We start from the raw sequence: 13,273 nt of genomic DNA, 5'->3' as shown, positions 1-13,273 counted from the left end.
GTTCATTAGTTTTCTAAATTCGTTTGTCAAAAACAGATGTAGACTTTGTTTCTTAATTTGCCTTTGCGACCTTTGGTTGTCCCCTCAAGACTGTCATTTTGCTGGCGTGGCTACTCAATCAGCACATCAGAGACGCCGGATACCAAACAGTCAGAAGCTAAACTCACGAAGTGCTGGAAAGTCTACCAATGCACTTCCATAAAATCAGGAACACCCACGCTGTAGAATAATCCTCTTGTACACTCAGACTGGTTTAATGAAAAGCTGATTGGCCAATAGCCAGGCAGGAAGTTAGGTGGAAAAGCCAAACTGAGAATAATGAAACGAGCAAGGGCAGCGTCAGAAGAGTCATAAGATGAGGTAAAAGTCATGTGCCTCGGAGAAGCACATAGATATTTGAATAGAAATGTGTTAAGTTGTAAGAGCTAGTCACTAGCAAACCTGAGCTATTGGCTGAGCATTCACAATTAATATTAAGTCTCCATGTTGGTTACTTGGGAGTGGCTTGATGGACAGAAACTTCTACCTACAAATGGTGCCCAACATGAGATTCAAACACACAACCCTGAGATTAAGAGTCTCAAGTTCTACCAAATGAGCTAGCCAGACATTTATAATTAATATAAGCCTCAGTGTGTTTGAGATAGAGTGTGGAACAGGAAAATTTCGCCTACACAGCCATTTCCTTATACTCCAAGTTAACCTTAATAAACTCTGAGGGAAGCTGGTCACTCGAGAGCGCAGCACAGTCTGTAGTCATCTGGATGAAAAAGCCCCGAGCAGAGCTGAAGCTGGTCCGTAATGGAAGGCCGTACTTCTCTGCAAGCTGTGATATCATTCCTAGGAACAGGAACAGGAAAAACAAGCATTTTCTGTGGAGCCATAGGCTTTTTAACTTACTATTTTATATGCAAACAGAAAACTCTTTAGTTTTTTTAAAGAGTAAAAATATTTCAATGTCCAAAAGATGTAGGTAAGTATCCTTTAAGAAGATATTCTCTGGCTGGGCATGAATGGCGCACACCTTTAATCCCAGCACTTGGGAGCCAGAGCCAGGTAGATGTCTGTGAGTTCCAGGCCAGTGAGGCTGTTACACAGAGAAACCCTGTCTAGAAAACAACAAAAAGATATTCTCTGACATGTATTTTTAAAGGAAACTAAATTGTAAAAATTAAAACAAGAAAGAACATGAACTCTTTATCTCTGATTAGGAATATTATAGTTCCATTACGTAGTAAAACAGAAGTCACAAATTGCTGCAACTTCGATCTCACCAGCGTATCCCAAATAAACAGATATCAGATAATCTGAATGTAGTTCTGATCTCTGTCAGTCCCACACACTAAATTCTAAGTCTGTACCTCTACTTTAGCACTTGATTGTGAATATTCCTTGTGAAACACCAGCACGTGTTCCTATACTAGCTCCTCCTGGCTCTCCTGATTTGTCAATGGTCTCACCATTTGGGGCTAGAAAGTTCACTTAGCACTTGAGGTTACATATATCTTTACCATGGCCATGTCTGCTTAACAATTTTTCCTTTAACTCTGTCTTAGTCAGGGTTCCTACTGCAGTGATAAAACAGCATGACCAAAAGCAATTTTGGGAAGAAGAAAGGACAGCTCTGAAGTCACATTCCATCACTGAGGGCAGTCGGGCAGGAACTCAGGGAGGTTCCCTAGGTGGGACCTGTGCCAAGACCACGGAGGTCTTGCCGGCTTGCTCCCGTGGCTTGCTCCCGTGCTTGCTCTCACGGCTTGCTCGGCTTGCTTTCTTATAGCAACAAGGCCCACCTGCCATCCACAGTGAGCTGGACCCTCCCACATCAACCATCAACCATGGAAATGGTAGGGACATGCTTGTCAGTGGATGTTCCCTCTTCCCAAACGGCTCTAGCCTGTGTCAGCCGGCACACCTGGCACTCTTGTCTCATGCTGGCTGCTTTCACCTTTCACTACCACTCCAGACACAGGTCAGTGTTCACTTGCTACAGGAGTCCAACAAACATGCTTAACAATCACTAGAGCTCCCAGATGCTCATCCTCTGAGAAAACGGGTGCCAGCCCCTGGCAGGAGCATTTTAGTATCAATAGTCTTCATTCTTCGAGCAACTTCCGGTGGATAGGATGTCACCCTGTAACACTTCAACATCACCAATTTTTTTTTCTCCCTTTTTCTTTTGAGACAGGATCTTACTATGTAGACCAGGCTGGCCTGGAACTGACTATGTGGACCAGGCTGACCTCAAACTCATAAAGATATGTTTCCTCTACCTCTTGAGTTCTGGGATTAAAGGTGTGTGCCACCAGACCTGGTGACATCATTGTTTTTAAAGGAGGCTTCTTAAAGAATAATGTGTGTTAGCCTCACTACACATATATAAAATTATATATATATATATATATATATATATAACTATGTTATATATAGATATATATTAAAAGTATATATTCCATATATTATATAGTAAGGTGTAAACACACACAAACACTAGTTTCTACTGCCAGTAAAAATGGAAATCAGGTGATAAACTGTTTTACTAGTGAAAGCCGTGAGACATGCTGGAGCAGTTACCTGCTATGTCATCCACTATCTCTGTGTATGTCCTCCGAGCTATGTCTAGGAACTCGCTGATGTTGGAGCGCACTGCATAGCACTTCTGAGTGCGCATGTTCAGGCAGCCTTTCATGTACCGTGCGTCATCGTTTATCACTGTTCTAATCTTGTCAAGTATTAGCCCAAACCTAGCATTAAGACAAAACGAAAACAGTAGCTGTTTAATGAACACAAACCTTTGTTGTGGGGTATTTTATAATATTTAATCAATGTTTATATTTATCTAGGTTAGAGCAATCATTGCCTCAACTTAAACTATTTTGCAGTTAGGAATACTCAAAAATAGTATGAGACCACCAAATAAAACTAAACTTTGCTAATGGGAACATCTCCCACGTTACACATGATCACTATGGCTGCAAGTACAACCTGACCCCTAAAGAAATGAGACAAAATTCGGACTGCCTGCGCCTTCATTCCATATGCTTGCCGGTCCCTTCAGGAAAGGCATAGGGACCCTTCAGGAAGGGAGACATGACTGAGCATATGCTGTGGACATGGGAACTGGAACAGGAGCCCACCAGCACTAGTTACCAAGCACAGCAATTACTGCACAAGTCTCAGCTGTTCTGGAACATCACAGTGCACTAAGCTGGCTGACCATCAGGTTCAGACTGTGGCCTCACAGAGGGTGCTCTTCACCCAACAAGGCAACTGTTGAGCCTATAACCTGTTTGGTCAAGAACCAGGGTGTTATTGCTAATAATTAACAATGTTATTGGGGGCTGGAGAGATGACTCAGTGGTTAAGGGCACTGGCTGCTCTTCCAGAGGACCCGGGTTCAATTCCCAGCACCCACATGGCAACTCACAACTGTCTGTGATTCCAGTTCCAGGGAACCTGACATCCATGGCAAAATGCCAATGTACATTTAAAAACAGAAAGAAAGAAAGAAAGAAAGAAAGAAAGGAAGGAAGGAAGGAAGACCCACTGGAGCAGGCAGTTATTAAAAAGAAAAAAAAATGTTAATTGTTTTTAGAACTTGCCCTACATTCCTATCTACTGGGATTTTTTTTTTTTATTTCATTAGGTCTTCCATGATTTCACAGAAAAGAAGGATGTAGTTGATACAGAAAGTGCCCCCATGGAGGACGGCCTAAAAGGGAACACTGGCTGTCAGTACAAATAGCACTGCATTGCCGTTCTATTATTGTGCTTACAGGATTAGCATGTACTCTTGTAAGACACCTAATGGATACTTTGAAGAATCTTGAGTAATTTTTTTTGAGAGAGGGTCTCACTATGCAGCCCCAGTTTGCCTGGAACTTGTGATGTAGACCAGGCTGGCCTTGAACTCACAGAGATTTGCCTGCCTTTGCTTCCCAAGTGCTAGGATTAAACTCATTCTGGCCAATAGAAAACTAACTCAACTAACCACCACACGCAGATCAAATAATTTTTCTATAAAAGACACAATTGTTAAGATCAGTTGTATTTGGGAAGAAAAGTATAATCTCTTAACAGGTGACAGGACCTGTTATCTTCCAAGGAGCCATAGTAAGCTCTTAGCAAGGGTGTGCTACAGTTCTTCAAGGTGGCCTGTAAAAAACAAAATCAAAAGTGAGCAAGTCATGGCATTATTCAAATTCAACACTTCATATTTAACACTTGATCAAATGTTGTTTGAGAAACTAATCTACTGCTGAAGACAATACTTACATGTGTCACTGAGCATGGAGAAGTTGAGCTGGTGCCTAGCTACAAGTTTGCCCCCTACTGAGCAGTGTTCATGGTACTGGAAGGTACTCTGTCTACTACCAGGGGAGAAAGGTAGTCATCAGTATCACCCATCTATAATGCCCTGTGACCTACAAAAGTGACCTGTCTATAAGACATACTGACACAACGGTAGCAACCACTATGGGAGTGACCAAGCGCTTTCTGACTTGGGTATAAGGTCCACTTCATGAGACAACAGCCATTCCTGACACTGAGGAAGTGGACAAGAATCTGCTACCAAATAGGTTCCAGGCCTGGGGAGATGTAATGTTATTATTCTGCTAAAGAAACAGCGATTAAATGACTCCTGGTGGCATACTGCTTTCACCATAGAGCAGGGTCTCTCAGCTCTCGTCAGAACACAAAAGGAGAGTGGGGAGAGTCCTAAATGGGATGTCTTTATCAAAGTCCTCCCTTCACAGCTCAGGGATCAATACAGACGAGAAGGTGGAAAGAGTGTAAGAGCCAATAACGCAGGGTGTTCCGGACACAACAGTACTGACATACATATGGACTCACAAAGACCATATGTACAAGGACTGCACAGGTTGAGGAGGTGGACGTGAGCTCTTACCCTGACCAGGACGCTATCTGCAGCAGATACCCACGAGCAAAGGGAAGATCAGTTTTCTCCACTGGAGTGTCACTGGGTATATTAACCTCAAGGAAGGCTCCAAACTCAAGAGCAGCTGGCCAACAGAAAACTAACTCAACAGTATTTTTATAGACTTTTTTTTTGTCTCATTTTGCTTTGTTTGGGCATCTTTTTGTCTTATCTGGTCTTTAGCTTGTTTGTTTTGGTTTTCTTTTTTGTGAGAATTTTGTGTGTGTTTCTTATTTGCTATTGTTTCTGATTTTTTTTTAAGAGAAAAAGAACATAAAGTTGTGTGGGTAGAGAGATGGGGAGACCTGGGAAGAACTGAAGAAGGAGAAAACAAGATAAAAATATATTGTATGAATTTTTTTCAATAGATAAAAAATGTTTTTAAAAGAGTTTAAAGACATTAATGAATAGTTATGGAGAGAACCATTTTAGAAAACTACAGAGAAAATTATTAACTGAAAAATGGATAGGAGATAAATAATAGTGTTACATTAATGTTAAGCATTCTAAATCTGATAAATATATTGTGGTTATGAAGAGAACATCCTTGCTCATAGGAAAGACATGATTTAGTATTAGATACTACAACTTATTTTAAATGGGTCAGTAAGAGTATGGACAACAATGTGCATTTACCTATGTATGGTCCACGTATGTAAGAGACAAAATACACTGTTCTGACAACTTCCAAGTTTACTTTTTTCTAAAGAAAATGTCTAAAAATAATGCTTTATATATTTTGTGCAACAGACATGTGAATTTACCTTTAAAGGATCCACAAGTTCCAAAGTATGCTTCAGGTAGATCAAATTTGTTATCTTTGATTCAGCTGCATTAACCTGTCAAGATAAAAGACAATGTGAACAGCCCTCATTTCAATACAGTGATAGGTTTTTTTCTTGGTCAACTCCTACCAACAATATCCCATAGCTGTGTTAAATCAGTCAAGCTGGGATGTCAGCCCACAGGGCCACACGGTAAACCCAACACACTGGTCTCCTGAATCTGGTGAGAGGTCACACCACTGTACCACCTTCACTCTACTGCAGCAACTCTGGTGCAGTTTAGACTGCAGTAGCCGCAGCGGCAGGAGACTGACATGAACTGAATGAGGGCACAAAGCTTCCTGTAAACAGGCTCAATCTCAGCTTCCCAGTTGACTCAGAACAATTTCCCCCATTGGTTCCTGTTGGGCAAGAAAATAATTTTAGCAATTTCAACATTATTAATCTCAAATTAATAACAGCCTTTCAGAATATAGCATATAAAATGTTATAGCTAAGCTTCATAGAAATTAAACTACACTCTCTAGAGCACGGGCAGATTTAACACCGACAGGACACAGGTTTAAGATGTCACAATTACGATGCACTGAACTTATGTGCGGCTGTTCATTTCTGAGGTGCCCTCACCTGAATTCTCATTACAAAGGACCTGGATTGCAAACAGAAGACCCAGTGTGCAAGAAACATCATGAATGTCTGTAGTTCCTAAGATGTAGACTCATATTCTCTTACAATGGATTCCTGACACTAAACCGAAGATCAAAACTAAGTAAACCAAAACCGCATAAAGCATCGTTACTATCAGTAGAGGGAAGGAGGGCAGAAGATGAGAGGCCAAGTGTAGGTAGCATAGTGGGAGTCTAGAAATGGAGTCCAGCACATACAACAACTGGACTTATGGCCAAATTCAGTACAGTTCAACAGGAAAAGAACAGCACAATTATGAATCCATCTGGGGAAAGAATCATGACCCGTTAGTTCTACATACACAAATTAATGCAGATAGATGTATAGGCCTAAATAAAAAAGTAAAGTTATAAAACATTTGGCATGTGTTAAGACTCCTCTGTGACGGACAACTAATGCTGCATCTGCCAGTCATAAAACCAAACTAAGAGTGCAAGCTGTCGCATCTCCTCCACAGTCTGGCTGGTGCTGGTGCACAGGAGTCAGATTCCAAGTCCTCCTGTCCCCAGCCTCAGCATTTACCTCACAGAGATGCCCTACTTTAAGGACTTGCTGGCACTGAAGTCACAGGCTCTACTCTGCTCTCTTTTCCCTGGCTCCTCTCCACTCTCCTGCTGTCTCCGTGTGGCCCTGACTTGACTACCCTCTCCTGTAATAGTAAAATCTTCGGCCCTGGTGTCTCTGCACAACAGCTAGTCAAAATTATGGGCTATAGCTAAGGCATTATCCATAATGTGAACAATTTTGCCACTAATTATCCATTTTAGAAAATAAGGGTTTTTGTCAAATGACTTCCACTCCCATCATTACAATGTTCAGGGTGGGACCAGCAAACAACAGAACAAATGAAACATGAAAACTGGAAGGAGAGAAATCAATGGTGTCTAAAGGTGGTCTTAGTCCTGGTGTCTATTGTAGAACAGACCAAGAAACTGGGACAGAAGTGGAATTTTATTCAGCGGTGATGAGTGAAATTTGCAGGAAAATCAATGAAATGGAGATTATATTAAGTGAAATAAACTAGTCTTAGACGCAGGAAGACAATTACCGTATTTCCTGTAGTATCTGCTCACAGAGAAGGGAGGGACAGATTCAAGTTACCTGACAATCAGGTATGAGAGCACATCACTCAAGACTCCACAGAAACAAAGGTACTAAGGGGGACATAGTGAACAATTGTATGCTAATAGTTTACAAAGTCGTTAAGAGGCATAAAAGTTGTGAATTACACCTCATCCATTTTAGATGTTAAAGTTTCCTACAGAGTATAGGTTCTAATGGTCAGGCTTGTGAGAACTCCCAGGCTATAAGGAAGGAAGGATGACTCTCCACACAAAGGTGACCAGACAGAGCAGAGATGACTGCCAGGCCATACTGCAGAGCCGTCTGGTTCTCCCCTCCACTGCACAGACTGAATTAGAAAGGTTTCACTCCTGCCTGTCAGCAGCAAACATTTCCCACCTCACTCTGCTCTCTAAAAGACAGGGAGACTCCCCAAATATTAATATAAGCCATCACACTCAAGTTATACTAACGTACACAGCTCCTTTTCAAGTATATGTGCACAAACATACATGTATTCAATTAAATATTCTTCGGTTTATCTTGAATTATATATAGAAATATATATAAGTATTTATATATAAAGAATATATGTATGAACTAACATAACTTTGTTATGTATTAGGTAAACAGTATAGGTTATAAATTGGTTGAAAAATATACAAATTATATATGTGAGCAAATATTTGTTTAGTTTAAATACACTAATTCTTCAACTACCTAAGATGCCTTTTTACCACATTATAATATGAAGCAAAAGTTTTAAAAGTCGCCCCCTAAGGCATAAAGCTGTTCCGGGTATCAGTGAGGATACTCTGCCAGGACATTTGTCCACAGCACAAGCTGTGTCTCACACAATGACATAGTGCACGCGCTGTGCAGCACATACCGTGTCTTGCTTTGGGATTTGAACTAAAACAGAAAGCAGCTGCTCCGTATCCAGGAATCTTGAGATGACTGAAACAGAAAGTGAGCGTTAGACCGTCATAGAGCAATCAAAAAGAGGGTGCTCTGGGTTGTTCGCAGGAGCACAGCCAACATAAGACAATTACGCCACACGGAAGTCTGTGTGACTTAGGCAGGGCCAAGCCCCAGTCAATTGTTTATGTCCTATACAGTCATGGGGCAGAGAGGAGACCCTGATATTGTGATGGCTGCCTTCCCTGATAAGACAATGTTAGCTCATGGCTGGTCACAGCCTGCATTGGGCCCATGACAGATCATGAGCTAGCTGACTATGTCCATGTATTATCTGAGTAGCACACATAAACACTATCCCAAATAGACAAAGAATTCCCCTTTTGGCCAGGGGGACATGCATTAAGGTCTGTAGATGCACTACATGGCAAAACATCCATATACAAAACATTTTAAAGATTAAAAAAAAAAACTTTTCAAGAATTTACAGCTTTAAGACTTGTCTTTCAGAAACTTAAACAAAAAAAGCATAAATAAACTGACTGCATTTTTATTTATAGAAATTATAATATAATTATAAATTAAATATAAATTATTTATAATTATACATAATATATAATTTATATACTAAATTATATGGTTTTATTATATAATTTATATAGAATTTGTAGGCAAGCTAGACTTAGTGGTGCATGCCTATAACCCTGACATGAAGGAGACGGAGGCAGGAAGGTCCGGGTTTGAAGACCAACCTGGGCTGCAGTCAAATAAACAAATAATAAGCTCCGTTTACCTGATTGGAGCCCAAAGAAGAGCTCCTCGTCCTGAAGCAGCTCCTGGACACAGTCCAACCTCATGTTGATGGTCTCCACATCAACCAGGGGCTCCAGGATGTTAGAGCGCAGCCTTCTGCTCCCTCCTGCCGTCTTCGTGTAATTTAGAACACCAAAGAGAGTATGATTGTTCCTTCCAAGAGACAAGTTGGAAATTTCATTAAGGAGAAAAAGAAAAATCCAAGAAAATTTCGTTTTAACTTGGTAATTAAATAATCCTAGAATCTATATCAGTGATTAACAAATTTATTATACAGACAAATTACTAATTCAATAAATTTGAATTAAGGCCTAAACCCTACAATTTTTTGTGTTTTATTGATTAGACAGGATCTCCAGTAGCATACACAGTCCTTGAACTTGTAACACACCACAGCATGGTCTTGAACTCATGACCCTTCGAACTACCCCCTAAGTGCTGGTACTAGAGGTATAGTGTACATCTGGTTTGATCCCAAGTATGACATCACTGAACCACAGCTGATTAATAAGAATCAACAATATCTGCTATGCTAAGCCTGAGCACACAAGGCAGCCATGGTTCCTAATTGTGTGGCTTTCTTGCATAGGTGTGGCCTTGTTGGAAGAAGTGCGTCACTGTGGGGTGGGCTTTGAGGGCTCCCATGCTCAAGCTACATCCAGCGCCACAGTTTACTTCCTGTAACCTACAAATCAAGATGTAGGATTTTTCTTCCAGCACCATGTCCACCTGCATGCTACCATGTCCTGCCATGATGATAAAGGACTAAACCTCTGAACCTGCAAGTGACTCACCCCAATTAAATGTTTTCCTTTATAAGAGTTGTTGTAGTCATAGTGTCTCTTCACAGCAATAAAACCCTAGCCAAGCCAGTGGTTGATGGCCAATAATTTTTATCAACCTACTGAAATGACTAAGGGCAAAACAAAGAGTAGGGAGAGACAGACAATAATGTTAAATATATAAAAATGATCTTGGTCTGGTGTGAGTAAAGTGTGACTCAGTGAGTAAAGGTGCCTTCCGCCAAGACTGGTGACCTGAGCTTGATTGCTGGAGCCCACGTGGAAAAAGGAGACATGGTTGGTACTCTTGTAACTTGTCCTATGACTTATACACACATTAAAATGTGTGAGATCATACATGTGCACGTGCGCGTGTGCGCGCACACACACACACACACACACACACACACACACAAAATTTAACCAATGTAAAACAAAAAAATAAATACCAGAGTTGGTCATTGACTTTCCATGCTCTGATAACACACGAAGGGTAACAGAGAAGCAGTGTAGAGCAATTTCGTCAACAGGCCAGTGGTGCCAAGAGGCTAAACGTAAACCCATCTGTTTCCTCCTGACTCGTGGCCATGAGCTTCTGCGCATGTATAACTCTTACTTCACAGGGGAGAAGAGATGGTTTATTCTAGAGCCAAATGGGAGTGACCATGACCCAGGAATGCAGATTTAGGCCCCAAACTCCACATTCCAACACAGATACAGTTTCGTAAAGTTTTTATTATAACAGAACAAAGAAGGTCCTAAATCGGGGCACTTTGATACACTGGTGATGCACAGTAGGAAAACAGCAAAGCAGACATTTCAGCCACAGGACTCAGATGATATCTTATGACCTTGGCCTTTGGGTTGGTAGAAAATACAGTTCCTACATTCCAAAGGCTTTCATCTGCTCCTCACAGGGTGCTACAGTACAGAGGCAGGCAAGGGGTGGTTGCTAATGGCTAAAGATAGCGCAAGACAGTGATCAGGCCCTGCACAGCCACGTCCTGGGAACCCGTGCTCACACAGGCATCTGTTTATCTGCTTTGCTTGTGTCCCTCACCCAATCTCAGCAACTGAAGGGTTGAGTTTTGTTGTTTAGTTAACGTAATTCTTTTGAAGACCTGATTTGTGGAAAATCTGGGTTCAGCAACAATAGACCAGAAATTTAAAATGCTTATTTACTATTTCTCCACCAATAACATAATTTAATTCAAACTTTCAAGTAACTAGTCACAGAAATCGATAACATTTTATAAGAACTCAGATTGCCTTACCTGTAGTCCTGGTTATTAACAAGCAATTCAAGGTTCTGGGCTGATGATGAATCTATCATGGCTGTCTGTTCACTACCTTGGAAATAAATCTTCAGTGATTTTGGTGCATAAACTGAATTTTGAATGAATTCAACATATTTTAATAAGGCTGCAGCAGCTGCGAGGCAGTAATACCTGTGAGTAAGCAGAGCATAGTGGGGACACTTGTGAGTGAGCACAGCACAGCACAGCAGGGACACCTGTGAGTGAGCACAGCACAGCAGGGACACCTGTGAGTGAGCACAGCACAGCAGGGACACCTGTGAGTGAGCACAGCACAGCAGGGACACCTGTGAGTGAGCACAGCACAGCAGGGACACCTGTGAGTGAGCACAGCACAGCAGGGACACCTGTGAGTGAGCACAGCAGGGACACCTGTGAGTGAGCACAACACAGCAGAGACACCTGTGAGTGAGCACAGCACAGCAGGGACACCTGTGAGTGAGCACAGCACAGCAGTGTAAACTCAGGATAGCAGAAAGAGATATTCAATTCACCTTGATATTAGGAAAATGTAAAACATTTAGACAGGATTTCTTAAATCCAAAGAGAAAAAAATATCGAGAATGCCAATTTTGGAAACTAAATAATCTTATAAAACTGATTTAGCAATGGACAAATATTTGTTTGTTTTTGAAGCAGTCTTACTCTAGTTTAGGACTGTCTGGAATCTACCATAATCTTTGAGCATCGTCTTTCCAAATGCTGAGGCTTGGGCCCCACGCTCAGCTATAAAGAGCAGTGTTCTCAAGTTCATCATTTGCAACTGCTTATCAGAAGACAGAGTAGTGAATGTCTCCAACCCCAGCATTGAAGGGGCAAGGCCAATATGGTCTACACAGCACGTTCCAGGCCAGTCAGGGATACAGAGTGAGATGGAGTGGGTGGGGGAGGAAAAAGAAAATGAGTGAGGGGGAGAGAGAATAACAGTAATTTGTTTTTCTTTTCTTTTCTTTTTGTTTTTTTTTTTTTTTTCAAGACAGGGTTTCTCTGTGTAGTCCTGGCTGTCCTAGAACTCACTCTGTAGACCAGACTGGTCTTGAACTCAGAGATCCACCTGTCTCTGCCTTCTGAGTGCTGGGATTAAAGGAATGTGGCATCACTGGCTGGCTGACAGTCTCACTTTGTAGGCCTGACTAGCCAGGAACTTACTGTATAGCTCTAACTGACCTCAAACTCGCAACAATCCTCCTGCCTCAGCCCCCTAGAGTACTAACTAAGATCACAACCATGGGCCTCCATGTCTGGCTAACTGTGTTTTTCTTCGGGGACTCAAATTCCTAGCATCCTATAGTTAATTAAGATTTTCACTATGAGGTAAATGAGCAGCTATTATCAAAGCAATAAATTATAACTCATTTGGAAAAAATCTAAATATATAATTACAATATATAATCTAAATATGATTAAATCATAAATATATACCTTGTACAAAAATGTATTTCGGTAATAACTAGATGTGCATTGTGGGCCAGGCCATTTTCTAGATGACAGTAACACAGCAAGTACAGGACAGAGAGAGATTCCCCCGGGGAGGAGCGAGCACTCAGAGAGCTGCTGCAGCTCACCTGGACAGAACCTCCATCAGCACAGAACCTCCATCAGGACAGAACCTCCATCAGGACAGAACCTCCATCAGGACAGAACCTCCATCCAGACAGAACCTCCATCAGCACAGAACCTCCATCAGGACAGAACCTCCATCAGCACAGAACCTCCATCAGGACAGAACCTCCATCAGCACAGAACCTCCATCAGGACAGAACCTCCATCCAGACAGAACCTCCATCAGCACAGAACCTCCATCAGCACAGAACCTCCATCCAGACAGAACCTCCATCAGCACAGAACCTCCATCAGGACAGAACCTCCATCAGGACAGAACCTCCATCAGGACAGAACCTCCATCAGCACAGAACCTCCATCAGCACAGAACCTCCATCAGGACAGAACCTCCATCAGGACAGAACCTCC

General features: G+C 41.7%; 1 protein-coding gene across 1 annotated transcript in view; it reads right to left on the bottom strand.

Moving 5' to 3' along the window:
- Msh4 (mutS homolog 4) overlaps positions 1-13,273 on the bottom strand; it is a 43,583-nt gene that overhangs the window by 24,088 nt on the left and 6,222 nt on the right. Inside the window, exons 5-11 of the mRNA XM_041658360.1 lie at positions 11,261-11,434; positions 9,185-9,357; positions 8,363-8,430; positions 5,704-5,778; positions 4,091-4,155; positions 2,575-2,744; positions 704-840 (exon numbers count right to left, since the gene is read on the bottom strand). Of these exons, the coding sequence (XP_041514294.1) occupies positions 704-840; positions 2,575-2,744; positions 4,091-4,155; positions 5,704-5,778; positions 8,363-8,430; positions 9,185-9,357; positions 11,261-11,434 (862 nt within the window). The remainder of the gene's footprint in view (positions 1-703; positions 841-2,574; positions 2,745-4,090; positions 4,156-5,703; positions 5,779-8,362; positions 8,431-9,184; positions 9,358-11,260; positions 11,435-13,273) is intronic.

Source organism: Microtus oregoni, unplaced genomic scaffold (assembly GCF_018167655.1).
Source record: "Microtus oregoni isolate MIOR12 unplaced genomic scaffold, Mior012 000000F_ref0000247, whole genome shotgun sequence".
Lineage (NCBI taxonomy): Eukaryota > Metazoa > Chordata > Mammalia > Rodentia > Cricetidae > Microtus > Microtus oregoni.
The sequence above is the reverse complement of the archived record's forward strand: the minus strand, read 5'-3'. Positions and strand labels throughout refer to the sequence as shown.